The following is a 16,575-nucleotide window of genomic DNA, read 5'->3' as shown; positions in this document are numbered from 1 at the left end:
AGGTTTGGGGTCTTCACACACCCCCGTTCTCTGCTGGCCATCGGGGCGGGGGGGCTGGGAGAAGGTGTTGGCCATCCGATTGGGACCTGGGATGCGGGGCCTCCCTGCTGCTGCGGAGCCTGGGGCGGTCTGCTTGCCTCCACCCCGGGGGAAAGGGTAACATCTCCTGGGTCTAGATGCCGTTTCCCCCTCTGGGGGCGTGGATACCTGGACCCGGGGTATAGAGTATGTTTGGGGAGTGTGATTGTGTGTATGTCCATTTATGTCTATCCTTACGTTGGGTGCGTGCTGAGTATTTGTATATGTGTGCATGAGGGTGGGAATGTATGATTGTGTCAATGTGTGCCTGTTTGTCTGTGTCTATATGTCAGGTCGGGTCTTAGACTCCACCTCTCTGGGAACTCCAAGGCCCTCCAAAGTGTGGAGGCCTATCTCCCCTCACCACACTCCCTGCCGGTGACTGATGACCTCAAGGGTCGGTGCGTTGGTGGTTCTTGGTGTCCGGAGCTGGGCGCTCAGGTATGTACCAGCTCACTCCTGGTGGCTACTTAGCGGGGCCTGGCACCTGTTGCTCGGTCAGGCCTCTTCCGGGGCAAAGGGGTCCCTCGGGCCTCTGGGCCTGCGGCTCGGTTCACTCTGGCACAGCTGGCTGCCAGCAGAGCCGGCAGGCACGCCACTGCAGCCCCCTCTGGCTTCTGCTCCGTGGCTACTGGGTGACCCCTCGTCTGGGGCTCTACTCAGCTCTTCCCAGGAGGGTGGCACGGATGCCCCTCCGGTGGTCCACCTTGGGCTCTTGCACTCTGGGGCCTCTGGATGTCTGGAGCCTGGATCTCCTCCATGCCTGCTTCATGTCCTTGGAGACGGGGCTATGGCTCTCTACACCCTCTAGCAGACCGTTACACGGAGAAACCTTTTGAATACAAGTGCGCTGATGCACACAGGTGTTCACTGTTCATAGACATAAACTACACCTTTCTTAGCTGCTACTTTCAAGCACATTGTGCGCTGTCGGTCCTGCGTGCTGCACAACAACATTCAATAATTAGTATTTACTGCTGTTTACACTTAGCTAGATTGATGCTCATCTAGGACAAACATCTTGAGAAAGTTGAGGGTAAACAGTAACGTTTCCCCACCCCCACCCCTAAAAAAAGAGAAGAGAAAAAACAAGCAAAACAAAACAAGCAAAGAAAAATAAAATACAACTGAAAGGGAGTAAAGAAGAATAAAGAATAAGAATACCTTTATGAGCGATGACGAAGCAGTGGATGACAGAGATGTAGTGCTCTGCTTCCTCAGCAGGTGGTGGGTTTCTGGAGACAGGATCAGCCTTATTAATCACAGACTAAGGAGCACACGCTTCAGCCTGATTATAAATAATATTCAATAAACTTTATGTATCAGTTTCTTCTATTATCTTTATTCATTTATATCTAGTTCACTTGAAAGTGTAGGCTAGTTTGTCTCACCAGAGCCGGAAGATTTTATGTTTTTTTCCTCTATAAACGAAGGAATGTCCGACAATTATAAAACACCCCAGAGATCTCGCGACAATTGAATGCTAGACGAGAGCCTGGTTAAGGGAATTTTGTGATTGGTCAGTGGCGGACGGCTGAAGTGAGTTGATTGGCTGTGCTGGAGGTAAACACGGAAAAGGGCGGTAGCAGAGAATCTGCTGAGCAGGCCGGCGGTTAGCCTAAAAGATGGAGATTTAATCCGGTTCAAATGTTTCTCCTGAGTGGTTTTATTGTTATTTCAGGTTCAGGAACTTTGTTACAAACTAACACAGCCGGCGGTGGAGTCAGGTGGGTGGAAAAACTGGTTAAAATATGTAGTTTTTAGTGCAGGCAAGCCTGTTAGCTGCGCTCTTCTATCCCATTGATGTGAACAGCGTGCAGGAGCAGGGTTACCGTTATCCCAGTCCCAGGATAAACCGGGATGAACCAGGATAAGGTGACTTACTCTGGAGACAAATCTCACTCCTAAATGTGCTTAAGTGTTGAAATTGTATCACTGTTAATGGGGAAAAAGATTAAATATTAAAAGAATCCGTTTAAAGGTTGAATGTATTTGATGAAGATAAGTTTACAGGCTGTGGAGGGATGGAAGTAAAGAGACGTCCAAAGTACCTGGTTGTGATTTCCTGAAGTGTTAGATTATTTTAATGGAATCTGTTTATTAATTTTTTATATATATTTAGAGCTGCTATTTTTAAACCGGACTATAGTAAAAAACCCACACATTTCTGCTGCTTGTGTGACAGCAGAGCACACAGCATATATTTTTACATGTAACGTGCACAATTTGGTTTCGGTAAAGGTCTAACATTGGCTGTTTTTGAAGTTTTGTATTCCTGGTTGAAGCAGACATAAAATATACTTTTTGAGCAAATATTTCGAAATTGGATAAATCGAGCCCGACAGATATTTTGCTATTTCCCAATCTATTTATAACAAGCAATAAAGAAATGAAAACAAAAATATAGAAGAGACAAGAGAAACACCGTTCAACCATGTTATGACTGTTGGTGTTGCATAGTTTGTCCACCAGAACGCACTCTACATTTAGCTTTAAGAATTTTTTATCTTGATCTTAGTGGCAGTTTTCTGAGCTCACCTGGTCCTGACCTGCTCTGTACTATCTTTGCAGGGATGTCGGTTATCATACAGACTCGTGGTGAAGTAGGCGGGGGTGTCGCGGCTCACCTCCAGTGCCCCCACTGTGGCCATTTCTCCAAGAGCCACGCCCATCAGCTCTCCCACATTGCGGCATCCCACCCCTCCTGCCTTGACGGTGTGGTGATGGGACGCCTCGGGAACATCCTGATGTACCAGAGCGGCGCCCGGCTCTTCCACTGCTCCTACTGCTTCTACACCAGCAGAGACTTCACCAAGCTCTACAAGCACATCATCACCAAACACTGCATGGATGAAAGGGACAAGGGAGGCGACAACGGGAGCGAGAAGGGTGACGAGGAGGACGAAGAAATGAAAGATGCCACCAAAAGAAAGCAAACTATTAAGACTGAGGAAGAGGAAGAAGAAGAAGAAGAAGGGAAAGGTGACGCCAAAAGAAAGAAGAGCAATGAGGAGGAAGGAGAAGGAGGGAAAGATGAATCTAAAATAAAGAGCATCAAGACTGAGGAAGAGGAGGAAGGATGCAGGGACGTCCTGAAAAGAAAGAGGAGCAGTGAGGGTGAAGAAGAGGAGGAAGGAGAGGGGGTGGAGTCGGTTAAATGCGAGTATGATGACAAAAGCGTGCTACTGTTTGATGGCGCCAGGTACCGCTGCCTAATCTGTGGTTGGAAGAACAAGCTGAAAGCTGTGGGTGTCAGCCACGTGGTGCGCAAGCACAACATTCCCAAAGCGTACGCCAACCAGGCCATCAGACGTGACCTTGCCACAGCCAACCAGATGCAGAGTGGCGGGGGGGTGGAAGAGGAGGAGGCAGCGGTGGCCGGGCTGAGCGGTGAGCTGCTGAAGGAGGAGATGGAGGCCACGGCCAAAGTGGTGCGCTTCATCTCCAACCGCTTTGTGTGCCTGATGTGCGGCTGGAAGACCAAACTCAAAGGTACCCGCCCACGCACGCAGCTCAAATCAAACTGATGCAGATAAAAGATAATGAACTCGAGGTCCCAGGTACGAATCCCTGCACCTGCTATTCTTTGTAATGACCAGCAGGGGGCAGAAAGCAGTTATTACATGTATGTGTAATGTAACACTTCTGTACTACTTAGCGTTCTGTGTTTTGTAGCCGTTTAACAGACTGTTACCTGGAGGACTGCACCAAACTGGGACAATAAAACTTTGTGGTGATACACTGCCCCCTGGTGGTAACATTTTAAAATATATTTAGAAGAGACTACCGTAACTACAAAAATGACCTTTTAATGTGACATTTACGTCTTAAAGCTTGTATGCATGGCACAGATACCACATCGGGCTGTTGCTTTAAATTTGTAAATGTGAGTTAAAATCCCAGAAATGAAGGAAAGCAGACATAAAACGCCAGAAAATGTAAACACAATCTTTACATTTTAATTACTCTTTAAGCTGACTTCTGTAGTATTCTTTTGGACTTTAAAAAAGATTAGATATGACTTTTTTGACTTATTTTATGCGAATTATTATATTTTATAACAACAGCAACAACAAAAGAATTTTAATCAGCTTATACTTGGTAATTGTATCTTTTTGGTTGTTTTTTTTTTGGTTGTATTTTTTTAAGCAAGCAAAACTAAAAAAATAAAAATCTTTATCTAATTGTTTTTCAAACCAAACAAGCAAACAGATAACTAAAAATAATCCAACATCAAAAACTATAGATTTGTTTTTATTGTCATCTGTGTCGCCGCAGGTTTCGCCATCAGTCACGTGGTGCGTTGCCACGACGTCAAGCGGCCGTACAGCTGCAAGGACTGCAAGCGCAGCTTCTTCTTGCCGAGCCGGCTGCAGCGGCACATCAGCTCCGCCCACCGGCCCGGCCGCTACGCCTGCCCCTTCTGCTGCTTCAGGTCGCACTTCCTGGGAGGCTTCGGGAGACACTGCAGCCGCTGCAACGCCCGCGAGGAGGAGGGGGATGGCGGTGATGGAGGGGCAGTGGAGGAGGAGGACAACGAGGAGGAGGAGGAGGGAGAGGACAGGAAGGAGACAAGAGGGGAAAAGAAACGCAGAAGTCTGGGGATGGTGGCGGCGGCGGAGGAAGACGACGATCAGGACGAAGATGACGAAGACTGAAAAGGAGGAGGAGCTACAGAAGCACGCGATACTCCGCTGAACATTTTTAACCTGCAGAGAACAAATATCTGTTTCACCGAGTCCGAATAAGCTTCTTTTTTTTTTTACGATTCGTCTGCTTTAATGAAGCTTCGTGTCTTAAATTTGGAGATTCGGGTGTTTGAAGCTCGACTGTAAAAAGAGCTTCAAATCACAGCTTGAAAATGAATTTGATGGCGTTTGTGGAGACTGCTCACATCATCAGCATCTGGATCCAACTCTTTAACAGACTGAGTTTGTTTAATTACGCTCAGCTGAATGTAACCGCTGGTTTAAACTTTATTATTCACGGTTTCATTCACAGTTTAATGCAGCGGTCTTAAAGATTTTAATTTAAATGCATGTTTGAGGTCACTGTGATCTCACAGCAGTTTGTGTCTCTGAACACGATTTCTCATCTGACTTGTGTCCATTTAGCTGCCAAACTACACTGGGAAGACGGCAAACGTGTTTAAACTCATCACTGCCAAAACTTTTGGACACAACTGAACTCAAAACTAATATTTTCAGCTTTTAAAAGGTCAGAATTGAAAGGTTTAGTAATGATGTGACACATTCACATCGGAAACCCAAATTAGAGTCTTACGCGTCACTGGTCTTGACACTGCAATTGATTTTTTTTTAATACTCATGTATGGATCACCATTAAAAACTATTTGTTTAGGTCTAGGAACCGCTCGTGGCCTGCTGCTTTGTGTTTTCTTGGTTTCCATGGGGATGTGTAAACGGGAAATAAGCTTACCGTTAACATAGACAAGGTTCAAAGTCATGCTGTTGTCTGTAGTGACTGCATTAACTTACTGAGCACTTAGTGCTGCTTCAGTTTTACATTAATAGTATTAAGCTGACAAACAAAGTGGATGGTTATTGTGAAGTAGCCAAAGGAAATGCAACATTAGTCAGCAGCATTTACCACTATAGTACAAGAATGATTTTATCATTCATCCTAAAATGTCTAGAGAAGAGAGGAGCTACCTGACAGAGGTCAGTGTATGTGCAAAAACACTTTTTTTTTTTTCTACTTTTGGATCTGGATGGCATCACAGAGAGCAAATCACATGAGGCACACAGAAACCCCGCCTACCTGCTGATCAAACCTGTTTGTAAGGTGCAGCCAATTGGAAAAACTGGCGGCTAAGACAGCCTGTGGTACATGTGAAGCTCCTCTGGAAAAGTGTAAGAGCTTCCAGGAACTGGCCAATCAGAATAAAATCAACTTTAAGGGAGCAGAAACAATTTGTTTTATAAAAGCTGTGAAAAGGGCAGGTATCTGAAATAAACTCAATCTTTAAAAGGCTGGTGAAGTCTCACTAAAGCTCTGGAGTTAATCTTTTTACAGTGTGTGAGAAAATCACCTTCAAGCGAGCGTGTAAAAGTAAAGCGAATCAGTATAAGAGATTTATTTAATCCAAACATACAAAAACAAACCCGCTGACTGTCCCGCCTCCACCGGACAGAAAGGAAGGAGACCTGCTTTAAGATACCAACTCAAGTCTAAGAAAGCAGCGTGAAGCATACAACACTTTAACCCCCAGATAAAAGAAACCCAAGTCCTCTTCTCTTATCACACTCTGCCTGCCCTTGCGTGTACACATTATTTTGAAATAATTTTTTTTTTTTTGGGGAAAAAGCACAATAAACCCAGATTTTCTTTTTCACTGCACCAACTTAAAGCCGTATGACTACAACTCATCTTAAAGGTAACATATCAATCTATAGCTGCAAGTATTTATTATTGTATTAATTTACTTTCTTTATTGTGTCTCTCTCGGGTTTTAATACTGGCTGAAGGTGTGATTTGCTGGCACATGACAAAGGATAAGCACCAGATTTAAGGAGCAGAAACCATAAAAATATGCAATAAAACCTTTGGCTGTGGAGATCTTTCCTTTTTAATAACACACATAACAGCTGCACTGCTCAGTTTATCCACTAGGGGGAGGGCTAATGTTGAATCGCCTCTCTCAAATTAAAAAAGTGTCTCATATGAAAGCCTTAAATAATTCCTAAAAGTTTAGGCTTCAGACATGTGAGACATTTGAGTGGTTGCTCATCGCTAATCCAACGATATACCTGCTGTTTACTAACACAGGAAAAATTCGGAATATTTGATTTCAGGTTTTCAGATTTTCCTTGTCTACCTTTGTAGGTGTTGAATGGATTTGTTGGATGAAAAAAATCCTTTCGATGAGGCCACATTGGGCTGGTTGGTGTTTTCTACACCAAATGACTGCATGCTAGGATTAAATGACCACACACATACTGAAATTTGCTTGCAGCGTCTCTCAGATTACACTTTAAGACGGCAGCATAACATCTTTTCACCTGCAGATACTGTGAAGTCTCCATATTTTTTGGAAAAGAATCTCTTTCATTAAATTTTGCTAGGAAGCCATAAAAAAACAAAATCTATCAGTAGTTAGGCTTAAGTTCCTGCCGTGGAAACCCCCCCCCAAAAAAAACCACGGCTTTTCTCATTTAAAGAAGGAGAAGCATTATCCCTCTGAGAACTAAAATCTTATGGACAAAAGTAACAGACCCACATTTTTTCCATTTCACAAAAAACCTCCAGATTTAAGTCTTGTAGTCGACACAAATCGGCATTTTCCTCATTCTAAACTGGAACCTGAAGCCACCGGCGTCAGTTTGTTCCCTGCTGTGTTTGTTTGGGAGCCACAGATCACCACGGTGCTCCTTTAAAAGGCCAACGCCAGTGGCGTCCAGCCCGTCTCATCCTCACTTATCAAACAGTGTCCTGACAAAAGCTTAAACACCCAACAGAAAAAGACCATTTCTATAAAACTGCACTTTCACATTTTGATTTTGTTTCACTGGCAGCTGGAAGTTGGTGCGACTCGGTCCCTGTATGGCTCTGCTTGGTGGGTTCACTGGTACAACCAGTCCCATAATCCCCTGCTGCGAGTCAAAGGCCATACGGAAGCTTTTAATGTTCATCGACCCAATTAACTGACATCAGCATGTTATGATGTTGGGAGGTCAGAGGTCAGATGTGTCGAGGACACCATGCTCCCTCCAAGGCAGCCATGTTGATTCCCCTAAGGTCGTCGAAGTCGTCGCCGTCTCCGTCGCAGTACTCGCCGTCGTCGTCGTGGTCGTCGAAGCGAGGCGTGTAGCTAGCCAACGCCTTCTGCTGCTTGGATCAGATGTCGTCCGGAACAAAACAGAAGAGACAACAGAGAGCGTGAGCAGCAAGTGCTGAAGGTTGGACAGTCTGAAGCTGATCAATGAGATCATTAAAGGAGGCGACGCCTACTTTAACCCTCCAATACAGAAGCAAGACACGGTGTTGGTGGCTGATCTGCACGTCTGTACCAGTTTTTTACCTGTTTGCAGAGAATTTTTGGGTCATTTTTCAGCCATTATGCGTTTAATTTTGGTGGTCTCTGCAGGTACTTTATGGTGCGCTTGGACACCATACTGGTATCACACCATACCAAGATATTTAGAAAGCCTAACAGTGTCACTTACACTGACACAGATGTTACGCTGAAGTCATGTTTCACTAAAAAGCCACTAGAGGGCATCCCCTCAGCAGTGAACAGTATGCTGAGCTCAGTGAGTTGTGCAAGATAGCGACTGTAAGTAGTAAACAGTGTAATTAGTAAACTCTTTAAATTAATTTTAGGCTTGAGTTCTTTGAAAAAAGGCGAGCCAGCCAACCCCGGTGAAGCTGTGTGACGGAAACACTTCAAACTGGCCCTGAAGTCAGCTCCTGATGTCCGCTGTCTGCAGCAGGGCTGCTCTCAGCAGCTAAAATCAAACAAACTAAAATCTGGACAGTCAGACTCTCTCAGTGTAGCTAATGATTTTCCATCACCAGCAGCTCAGCCTGCAGCTTTTACATTTTTAAACTCAGACTGCAGAGAGTGAGAGATGCAAGATGCAACAAACCTCCAGAGTACAGGGGACTTTATCAGATCTCCGAAGATCAAAATTGTTCTGGGACCTGAAACTGAAGCGATCACAACAGCCAAGTATTGAGGCTTCATTAATGTTTCCAAGATTCAAAGTTATTTAGGAATCTTGTTTCCCCCTCCAGGTAAGGAAACTAGTAATTCTGGTAACTTGATTTATTTATTTGTTCATTTTATTGGATTATCGGTTCTTTATGAATACACCTGACCCACACCTGAAGCCAGCACTGTGGAAATCATGTACATCACTGTATACGTACAGAGCTTCCTACTGATTCTTTTAATATACACAGCTCTGCTCAGGTACGTTACTTCTTATCTCTGTACATGCATGTGTAGAAACCATAATCAAGTCATCCTTCTCCTTGTGTTTGATTCCTGACAGTTTACATTTGCTGCACCTTTTACCTGAAATAATCTCCAATTAAGCACAAACAAATTGTCACAGTGGAAGATTTAAGAATATCTTAAAGCATTAAACAAACAATTTCTTGACCTTAAAGTTGCTCTTGTCCTTGATATCATCTTGGTGTTCTCCTCATCCTCTTATATTTATGTTTACTGCCCTCAGCTCATTAGAGTAAAGCTGTGCTGCATAAACCTGGAAGTTTGACTTTTCATTTTGTCTTCCTGCAGTACCTTCTCAGCCACTTCCCTTTGCAGTAATCCTGTCTTTGTAGTTCATTTGTCTCCAGTTAACCAGCCATGTGCATCAATGCCAGATGTTGAAAACCAACAAATAATTACGTTTCAGTTTTGACATCAGTCTAAAATCCCCTGAAAGTGTCTTTTGATTTTCAGAGCGTTGCAGAACCTCTTACCGTTCGGACCACAGGCTCTCTGAAGGGGGGGCAGACCATGTGAAAACGAGGTATGGCCACGTGGAAAACTTCCTCTTTACTGGCTATGAAAGAAACAAATATGAGAACAGCAGCAAAACATCTGGGAGGCGTTTCTGTTACAGGTGGAGGTAGTTACCAAGTCTGTGGAAGGTGTAGTGACCCTCCATGTACTCTGACGAGGTGGAGAAGGTCGTGCAGCTGGCGTACTCGTGTACTTTTCCAGGCGTCATGACCGGGAACTCCCCTGCACAGATACACACACAAACACACACATTCAGCAGCTGGTCTCAGCCAATCACAGTGGAGCAGCCCAGGTGTGATGCGGGCAGCGTACCGACCACGCCGGGACCCTGGACTTCCTCCACGTTGCCATCAGAGGTGGTGATTTTCCAGTAGCGGCTGTCGAGCTGACAGGCAGCTTCAGGCGAGGCGCTGCTGGACATTTCTATTCTGAAAACACATGCCGGGTCATTAAAACGCTGAAAAGAGGCGGTGAGAGACATGGCGAGCAGAGAGGAAGTTACCTGATGCGGTAGGTGAAGAAGAAGTGTGGAGGATGGACGGACGAAAGCTCTGGCAGGAAGGAGGTAGAAACGGAGACGGTGATGTCGCCGGTGGTTGCCACGCAGCTTTTGTCGTGCACATACCTGCAGAGCAAAATCAGCTTTGAGCTTCACAGAGGCTCAAACACACAAAACACTCATTAACGTGTGCGCGACTCGTTGTTACCTGAAGATCTGGTCTCTGATGATTGGATACTCTCCCGTGACGACGTTGTGCACGTAGGTCGTGAACCACTCCAAGAAACATGAGCCTGCACACACAAACACTCACAGTTTCCCACGTTTTCATGCTCAGGGTTTCTGCAGCTTTCACACAAAGTTAAAGAATCACAGAGAACAAACTGACACAAACTTATAATCTGTCTGGGTGATTTATCCAACTGGAGGAGAGAAATAAATCAAGCAGCTGCTGAAACGGTCTCGTGTTTAGGACTTTCGGTTCGGTCTAAAGTAGCTTATACCTCAACTTTATACAAATGAATGAAGAGTGGACGACTTGAGTCAAATGTTCCTGCAAACCTGAATCTATCAAATCACATTTCACAGCTGGATACGTGGACAGTACCTGGGTTTAGCTAAACCACGGCAAAGACGAGTAAGCCCAGTGATAGACCCGCCTCTCACATGATGACAGCTGTGATGTGTTCCAGCACACTGGATGCTGAACTGAATGTAGGGAATTCAAATGTTGTCTTAACTCTGTGAGATTACTCAGATTCACTGCTAGACCTGTTGTTTCTTTCTTTATGGGCTCCACCCTGAGCGTAGGTGACATCACCAAGAAAGCAGTCAGAAACACTCAAATTCACCTGCATCTTTATCTGCTCTTTTTTCCACCTTGAAACTTTCAATGTCTATAATTGCCGTCTGACAGTTTGTTCAGCTCATAGATCTCTTGAACTATCAGCCTGAGAACCTTAAACCACCAAGAAACCTGCAGTGAGTCTGTCAAGTTGGTTGACCTTTTGCCTTCATTTCCTTCTCATTGCATCCATCTTCAGACAGTGAGTGAGGGAGGAGGTCCGTCTGCCTGACTTTTGCGACCGCGCAGTATCATCTGTGGAGAATTTACATTACAACTATGCCACGCCCCAGGCAGCGGACTTCAAAGAAGCATAACAGGAATGACTTCTTGGCCGCCGGATCTCCAGCTGTCCGTGTCCGCAACGGAGTATAATTAAGACCTCAGGCATAGTGTTTCCTTTAATGATGTGAATTTCAGGGCAATTTTGGTTTTCCGTTTGCTGTGTGGCTCCAAGACCCGAAGCAGAGTTTTTGTTAACGAATTTAACTAAAGAAAAATGGGTTATTTAAAAAAACAAAACTGCATCGAACAAACGTCCGCCTACTTTAAGAAGTTTGGACTGCAGTAAAAACAAGAGCAGGGTTAGGGTTCAGGGTTTGTTATTTGCTCTGTTTAAATCCGTTTTAACCCACCTGACATATTGATTGATTATTTTTTATTTATGTGGATATAGAAGATGTATTAATTTGTTAAAAAAAATACTGAGTCAGAGGTCAAACATGACATTTTAAATCTTTACACGACCTTCTATATATTAACATTACACGCTGAGTTGACCATGAAGACTGGATGTAAGAAATATTTGAACATGACCTTTCTCTGCACTTCTACAAAGCAGAATTCAAAATTTTTCACGTAATTGTGATTACAGGTAGAAAAAGTTTATTTTAACACCTGAGAGAATTGGACCTTTTTGTTTGACGGACTTTTGGACCTGGAAATGTTTAATGACATCAGACTGAACGAGAAGACAAGTTGCAGAAAATCTTGTGACATCCAGCTTTAGAGTTCGACAGCAGGGCAGCAAAAACAAACAGATCAAACAGAGAGACGAGCTGTCGCTGTTAAAACTGAGAGGAGAGTGCACGGTGAGACACTTAACAATGTTCATCTGAACTCCTGTGAAGAACTATGTGATAATACAATTGCACTCAAATACATTACACCCCAGTCAAATACAGTTAACTGACTGAACGTACAGAAATGTTCTACTGGAAAGCTTACAGGATACTTCAACATAGAGGTTTAAAAAGACAAAAAGTAAATGAAATGATTTTTTCTTCCTAAAACCGATTCAGCATTAATCCTAAAAGCCTTTTAACAGTTCCTCTTCAAACTTAAATATCACTTAAATACTCATTGCACAAGTTTTTCACAAACTGTAAATAACAACTTGTCTTAAATTCTCTAAATATTTAGTATTTGTTTTCTCTTTATCGTTATTATTACTGCTATTTTCTGTTATTTTCTTCTTAATTTAACTGCATACTTCTATATGCTCATGTAAAGCTGACGAACACGAGCCAAAGTATTTCGTTATGGGTAAATGTGGCTACACTGTTTATCTGTACATGACAATAAAACTTGAAACAGCAGTGCTCAGAATGATCATAAAGGCTTCCTGTTTCTGTTCTGTTTGTGGTTTAAAATAATATGAGATTAAACTGGAGGCTGTTTTACGGGTTTATACCTAAATTATGTTTCAGTTTGGTCTCGTACGGCTTAATTGAAAACCCCTCTTAACCCAACGTCATAAACTTCCACATAACCTGACGTGCACCAAGAAATGGGACAACACGTCGCGTTGACGCAGCCCACAATGACTAAAGGTGTAGAAGGTTACAGCGTAGGGTTAAAAAGAGCATTTGTGTACATCATAATTTGATGTACACAAATGTAGATTTCCTGCTGAAGCAAAATTAAGGCATCAGTCTGAATTTTGATTTGAAGACACAGTTGGTTCTAAGCGATGTTTAATTAAGATTTTAATAATTTAAGTATGTGGTGTAGTTTTAATATTGAGCCACTAGATGGCATTGATGTCAGCTTTGATTACCATGTCAAACTTGCAATTCACTAATTCTTGTAAATCTTCCGTTTCACGAACTTTGGAGAACGACACCCTGATCACAGCAATTCTACTGAAGCTGAAAGAATCTGGACTCTTACCTCTAAGTGTTTTTTGATTTTAGGAAAAGTAAGAGCGCTTAGACCAGAAATTATACACATGGTCTGCCTAAAAAGTCACCAGTGACAGGAAAATGAAAACAGGAGTCATCTGCAAGTCGAAGAACTTCCTGACCTAAAACCACAATTCATACTTTAAAATGTTAAATAACATTTTCTGAATATAACATTTCTAACACAGTTGCAGATAAAGACTGGCGCTGACCTGTGATGAACATGTCGATGGCTGAAGGATCCTGAGCCGTCTGATCCTGAAACACAGAAAGAAGAAACAGTTCCAAATATGTCCACTGAATGCTACAGAGCATTTACTTTGAAAGAATAAGCAGACAGTAAATGTGCTGACCGGGCAGGGGTAGAAGCTCTCAAACATCTGGCGCCCCTCAGCAGGCTCCAGCGCCATATACTGACTGAGGCCTGTGTGGAAGCAGAAGGTGAGCGGCAGGCAGCGCCTCATCCCCTTCCTCTGCTGGAAGCCGCCGGCCGCCGTCTCCACATCCAGCAGCACCTCCGAGCGGTAGTGGTTGGACAGAGACATGCTGCCCATCAGCCTGAGGACAGAGAGACAGGTGGAGAGGAAGGTGAGACAGGAAGAAGGGGGCGTGGCTACAGTCTGTGTTCTCAGGCTGACACTGACCCTGGGATGACCAGCTTCTGACCGTTGTGGATGCGGTAGGAACAGCGGTAGTCGTCTGGGAGCTTGCAGCCGATCTGTGCCTCGATGTCATTCAGCTCCACCTCGGTGGTGCCCTCTGAAGACAGAAACAGGAAACATCACCTTTAAAGGCGATGCTAATGGGCTGACAGATATAAACAAAAAAGGTTTTCTTGTAGTTTATCTTCAGGAGAGCTCAGACTTTACATGCAATTACTGATTATCAAGTTTTATAGAAAGAAGGTGACGAGATGTGTGAATGACTGAGAAACATGAGCAGAGAGCAACCCAACAACTTTCAAACATCAAGAAACACTTTACAGCAGAACTTTGTTTTACTGAAGCAGAAACAAAAGAACTTGATTCTTTTAGCTCAAGAACAAAGAAAATTTGGCAGAAACATGCAGATTTCTCCTCGTTACACTAAAAATGGCAGAGCAGTGAAGGCAAGCCTGAAGCCATCTGCTTCATCTGTCATAAAATAACGAGTAGGGCTGCCATGATTAGTCGACTAATCACGATTACGTCGACTATTAGAGGCTTTTTTTTAGTGTTTTATTTGTTCCTGAGTAAATCGTTTGGCTGAGATTAAAGTTATAGTTTTTACACAGCTGAATAAACGTCAAGCAGACAGCTGATTATCAGAAGTGTGAGATGCTCGAGAATATACTCCGGTGTCCTGTTATATTTTAGATAGCAAGGAGTTTATTAAACTTCACCGAAACAATCTGCAAATTTCATTAAAATTTAATAAACTATCATCTTGTCTTTATTTTTAGTTAGCACAGACCTGAAACACTTAAAGCTGTAAGCTAATGATAGTTATATAAGAGCAGATGCTGCTGGTGCAATAAGCTGTAGGTTTTACGTCCAATGGATGCATGATCTGATTAGTCGACTAATCGCAAAAATAATCGGTGACTAGTCGACTATCAAAATAATCGTTTGTGGCAGCCCTAATAGCAAGTGAAGCGAGCCATAAAATTGTTTATTACTCAACTGTCTGTTGACTTTACTTAAGCCTCTGAAAACAGGGGGCGTGTTTAAAATAGCTGTAATTCCTAAACAGCTAATTCTGTACTTTAGTTAAACCCTTTGAAACAAACCTGAAAGTCTGGATTTTAATCACATATTGATTGTTTCGTGTAAAATCCACTGTGGTGACGTGCAGTGAACTTCAGGCTTTGTTGATGCAGTGAGCACAAAGAAAGCCAAACTCGGAAAGAATCTTTTTGTTAATGAAGAACGACATTTTTATTTAATTTTCAAACCTGTTTTTAAAAGTCTAGAATTTTGGTGTTGCCTTTCAAACAAAAAGCCTGGCTATTTCCAGTTTGAACTATGTGATATCTGTGCGAGCTGTGGTGCATCCAGCTGTTGAACTGTTGTGTGACACCTTTGAGTGATGCGATCATTCGTGGACACCTCTGCTGCAGGAAGCTCTTGAGCTGCTCCCACGCCCTCTTCAGCACTGCGTAATACTGGATGTACCGGCCCAGATCAGTGTAGTACTGCTTGAAGAGGCAGAACCAGGACACACCGCTCTGCAGTCGGTCGTCACTAAGCGAGCATACATACAGAGAGAGAGACAGAGAGAGGAGAAAAGTCAGAGTGTGGCGAGGCTGCGGCGAGGTGTAAAACATGTCGGGGTGAACTCACTCTGTCAGCAGCCAGTGTTTGCAGCACTGAGACTTCCAAAGAGGATTGTGCTTAGAGAGCTCGTTCAGGCGCCTGCTGACAAAGCTGCAGCTGAGGAGGAGGGAGAGGGGGAGGAGTCAAACACAGAGAGAGGAGTTTTATCTCAAACACATCTCGTGGTTTACACGAGAGCAAACAGATATAATGACACATCCTGAAAACTACTCAACTTTATTTAAAATTTATGTTTATTTAAAACAACAATTTTATTTAAACCTGAACAACATATTTAACTTTTTTATCAACTAGAAAAGTTTTACGACATATTTATGTACCTTTGCTGCAGGAAACCAGTGTACTTTAACTGTAATAACCCTTCTGCTATAATAATCAGAACATATTTGTGTGATTTCACTGAAAGAATCGGATGCCTGTGTACTTTTATTACATGGATTTAATGCGCTTTTTAGTACTTTGATAATAAGTTTCAGTAGATTAACATGAAAAGGGTTGAGGCTAACAGACATGCGCAGTAGGGGACGTAAACAAATAGTTAGCAGCAGTTAGCATGCGGCTAACTGTAAACGCGATCATATCTCGTATATGGGGCGTTTTAAAGTCTCTGTGTTGGCTCTGCGCTACGTGACAGCTGCCATTAAAGTTACATTTTCATGAATACTTGCAGTAAAACACTGACAGCACCTTTTGTCACAACTCTTTACTCAGAATTACAAGAACAAAAATTAAAATAAAGGGGCTCGCCTAACGAGCTGCTGTCGTTGTTATTAGCGGTTAGCCTCTAGCCTGCGTTTCCTCCTGCAGCTTGTGTAAGAAGAAATCAATGGCGTGTTTTCTTCTTCCTCTCCTGGCTACACCGTGGAGGTGTGGGATACGTACTGCATCAAGTCCCTGAAGTCCAAGTAGGATAAAATGTGCAGCAGCGGGTCTGTGGGCAATTGATCCATCCGTAACTCCGTGAAAGCGGCTGCCATTGTTAGCAGTAGTGACGCTGTTTCTTCTTCTACAGCGTTTAACGGCTGTTGGTGAACTTTACCTGGTGAACTTCTGTACTTTACCGCCACCAGCTGGTAGTCACTGTGGTTAACGATGTTTAATATTTATATATTTTTTGACTTCTTTGGTGTAAAATTGTGTGGCTTCTCTGTGCACTCTTA

General features: G+C 43.3%; 2 protein-coding genes and 1 long non-coding RNA gene across 5 annotated transcripts; 1 reads left to right on the top strand and 2 right to left on the bottom strand.

The window, feature by feature from the left end:
• Positions 1–48: 48 nt before the first annotated feature.
• On the bottom strand, positions 49–1,539 carry LOC309700901. Its single transcript, XR_014274799.1, has 3 exons — positions 1,470–1,539; positions 1,243–1,313; positions 49–885 (listed from the first exon to the last, which is right to left on the bottom strand). It is a non-coding gene; the product is annotated as an uncharacterized lncRNA (long non-coding RNA).
• A 115-nt stretch (positions 1,540–1,654) lies between these two features.
• Positions 1,655–5,448, top strand: LOC309700877 (uncharacterized protein). Of its 2 annotated transcripts, none has more exons than XM_082524773.1 (3): positions 1,655–1,805; positions 2,650–3,570; positions 4,357–5,448. In XM_082524773.1, the coding sequence occupies exons 2-3, from the start codon at positions 2,652–2,654 to the stop codon at positions 4,734–4,736; spliced, it is 1,299 nt and encodes a 432-aa protein (XP_082380899.1). In that variant the 5' UTR covers positions 1,655–1,805; positions 2,650–2,651; the 3' UTR covers positions 4,737–5,448. The 2 variants fall into 2 exon arrangements, with proteins under 2 accessions (XP_082380899.1, XP_082380900.1); XM_082524774.1 differs by lacking the exon at positions 1,655–1,805 and adding an exon at positions 1,812–1,953.
• Positions 5,449–6,160: 712 nt separating this feature from the next.
• fbxo3 (F-box protein 3) lies at positions 6,161–16,570 on the bottom strand. Of its 2 annotated transcripts, none has more exons than XM_082524768.1 (12): positions 16,298–16,570; positions 15,422–15,511; positions 15,159–15,322; positions 13,745–13,859; positions 13,454–13,658; positions 13,313–13,358; positions 10,282–10,366; positions 10,077–10,199; positions 9,887–10,002; positions 9,689–9,796; positions 9,532–9,614; positions 6,161–7,929 (listed from the first exon to the last, which is right to left on the bottom strand). In XM_082524768.1, exons 1-12 carry the CDS (start codon positions 16,390–16,392, stop codon positions 7,780–7,782), a joined length of 1,380 nt encoding a protein of 459 aa, XP_082380894.1. In that variant the 5' UTR covers positions 16,393–16,570; the 3' UTR covers positions 6,161–7,779. The 2 variants fall into 2 exon arrangements, with proteins under 2 accessions (XP_082380894.1, XP_082380895.1); XM_082524769.1 differs by having other exon boundaries at positions 6,161–7,926.
• Between the last annotated feature and the right edge of the window lie 5 nt (positions 16,571–16,575).

Source organism: Aulonocara stuartgranti (genome assembly GCF_965226115.1).
Source record: "Aulonocara stuartgranti genome assembly, chromosome: 23".
Classification (NCBI taxonomy): domain Eukaryota; kingdom Metazoa; phylum Chordata; class Actinopteri; order Cichliformes; family Cichlidae; genus Aulonocara; species Aulonocara stuartgranti.
The sequence above is the reverse complement of the archived record's forward strand: the minus strand, read 5'-3'. Positions and strand labels throughout refer to the sequence as shown.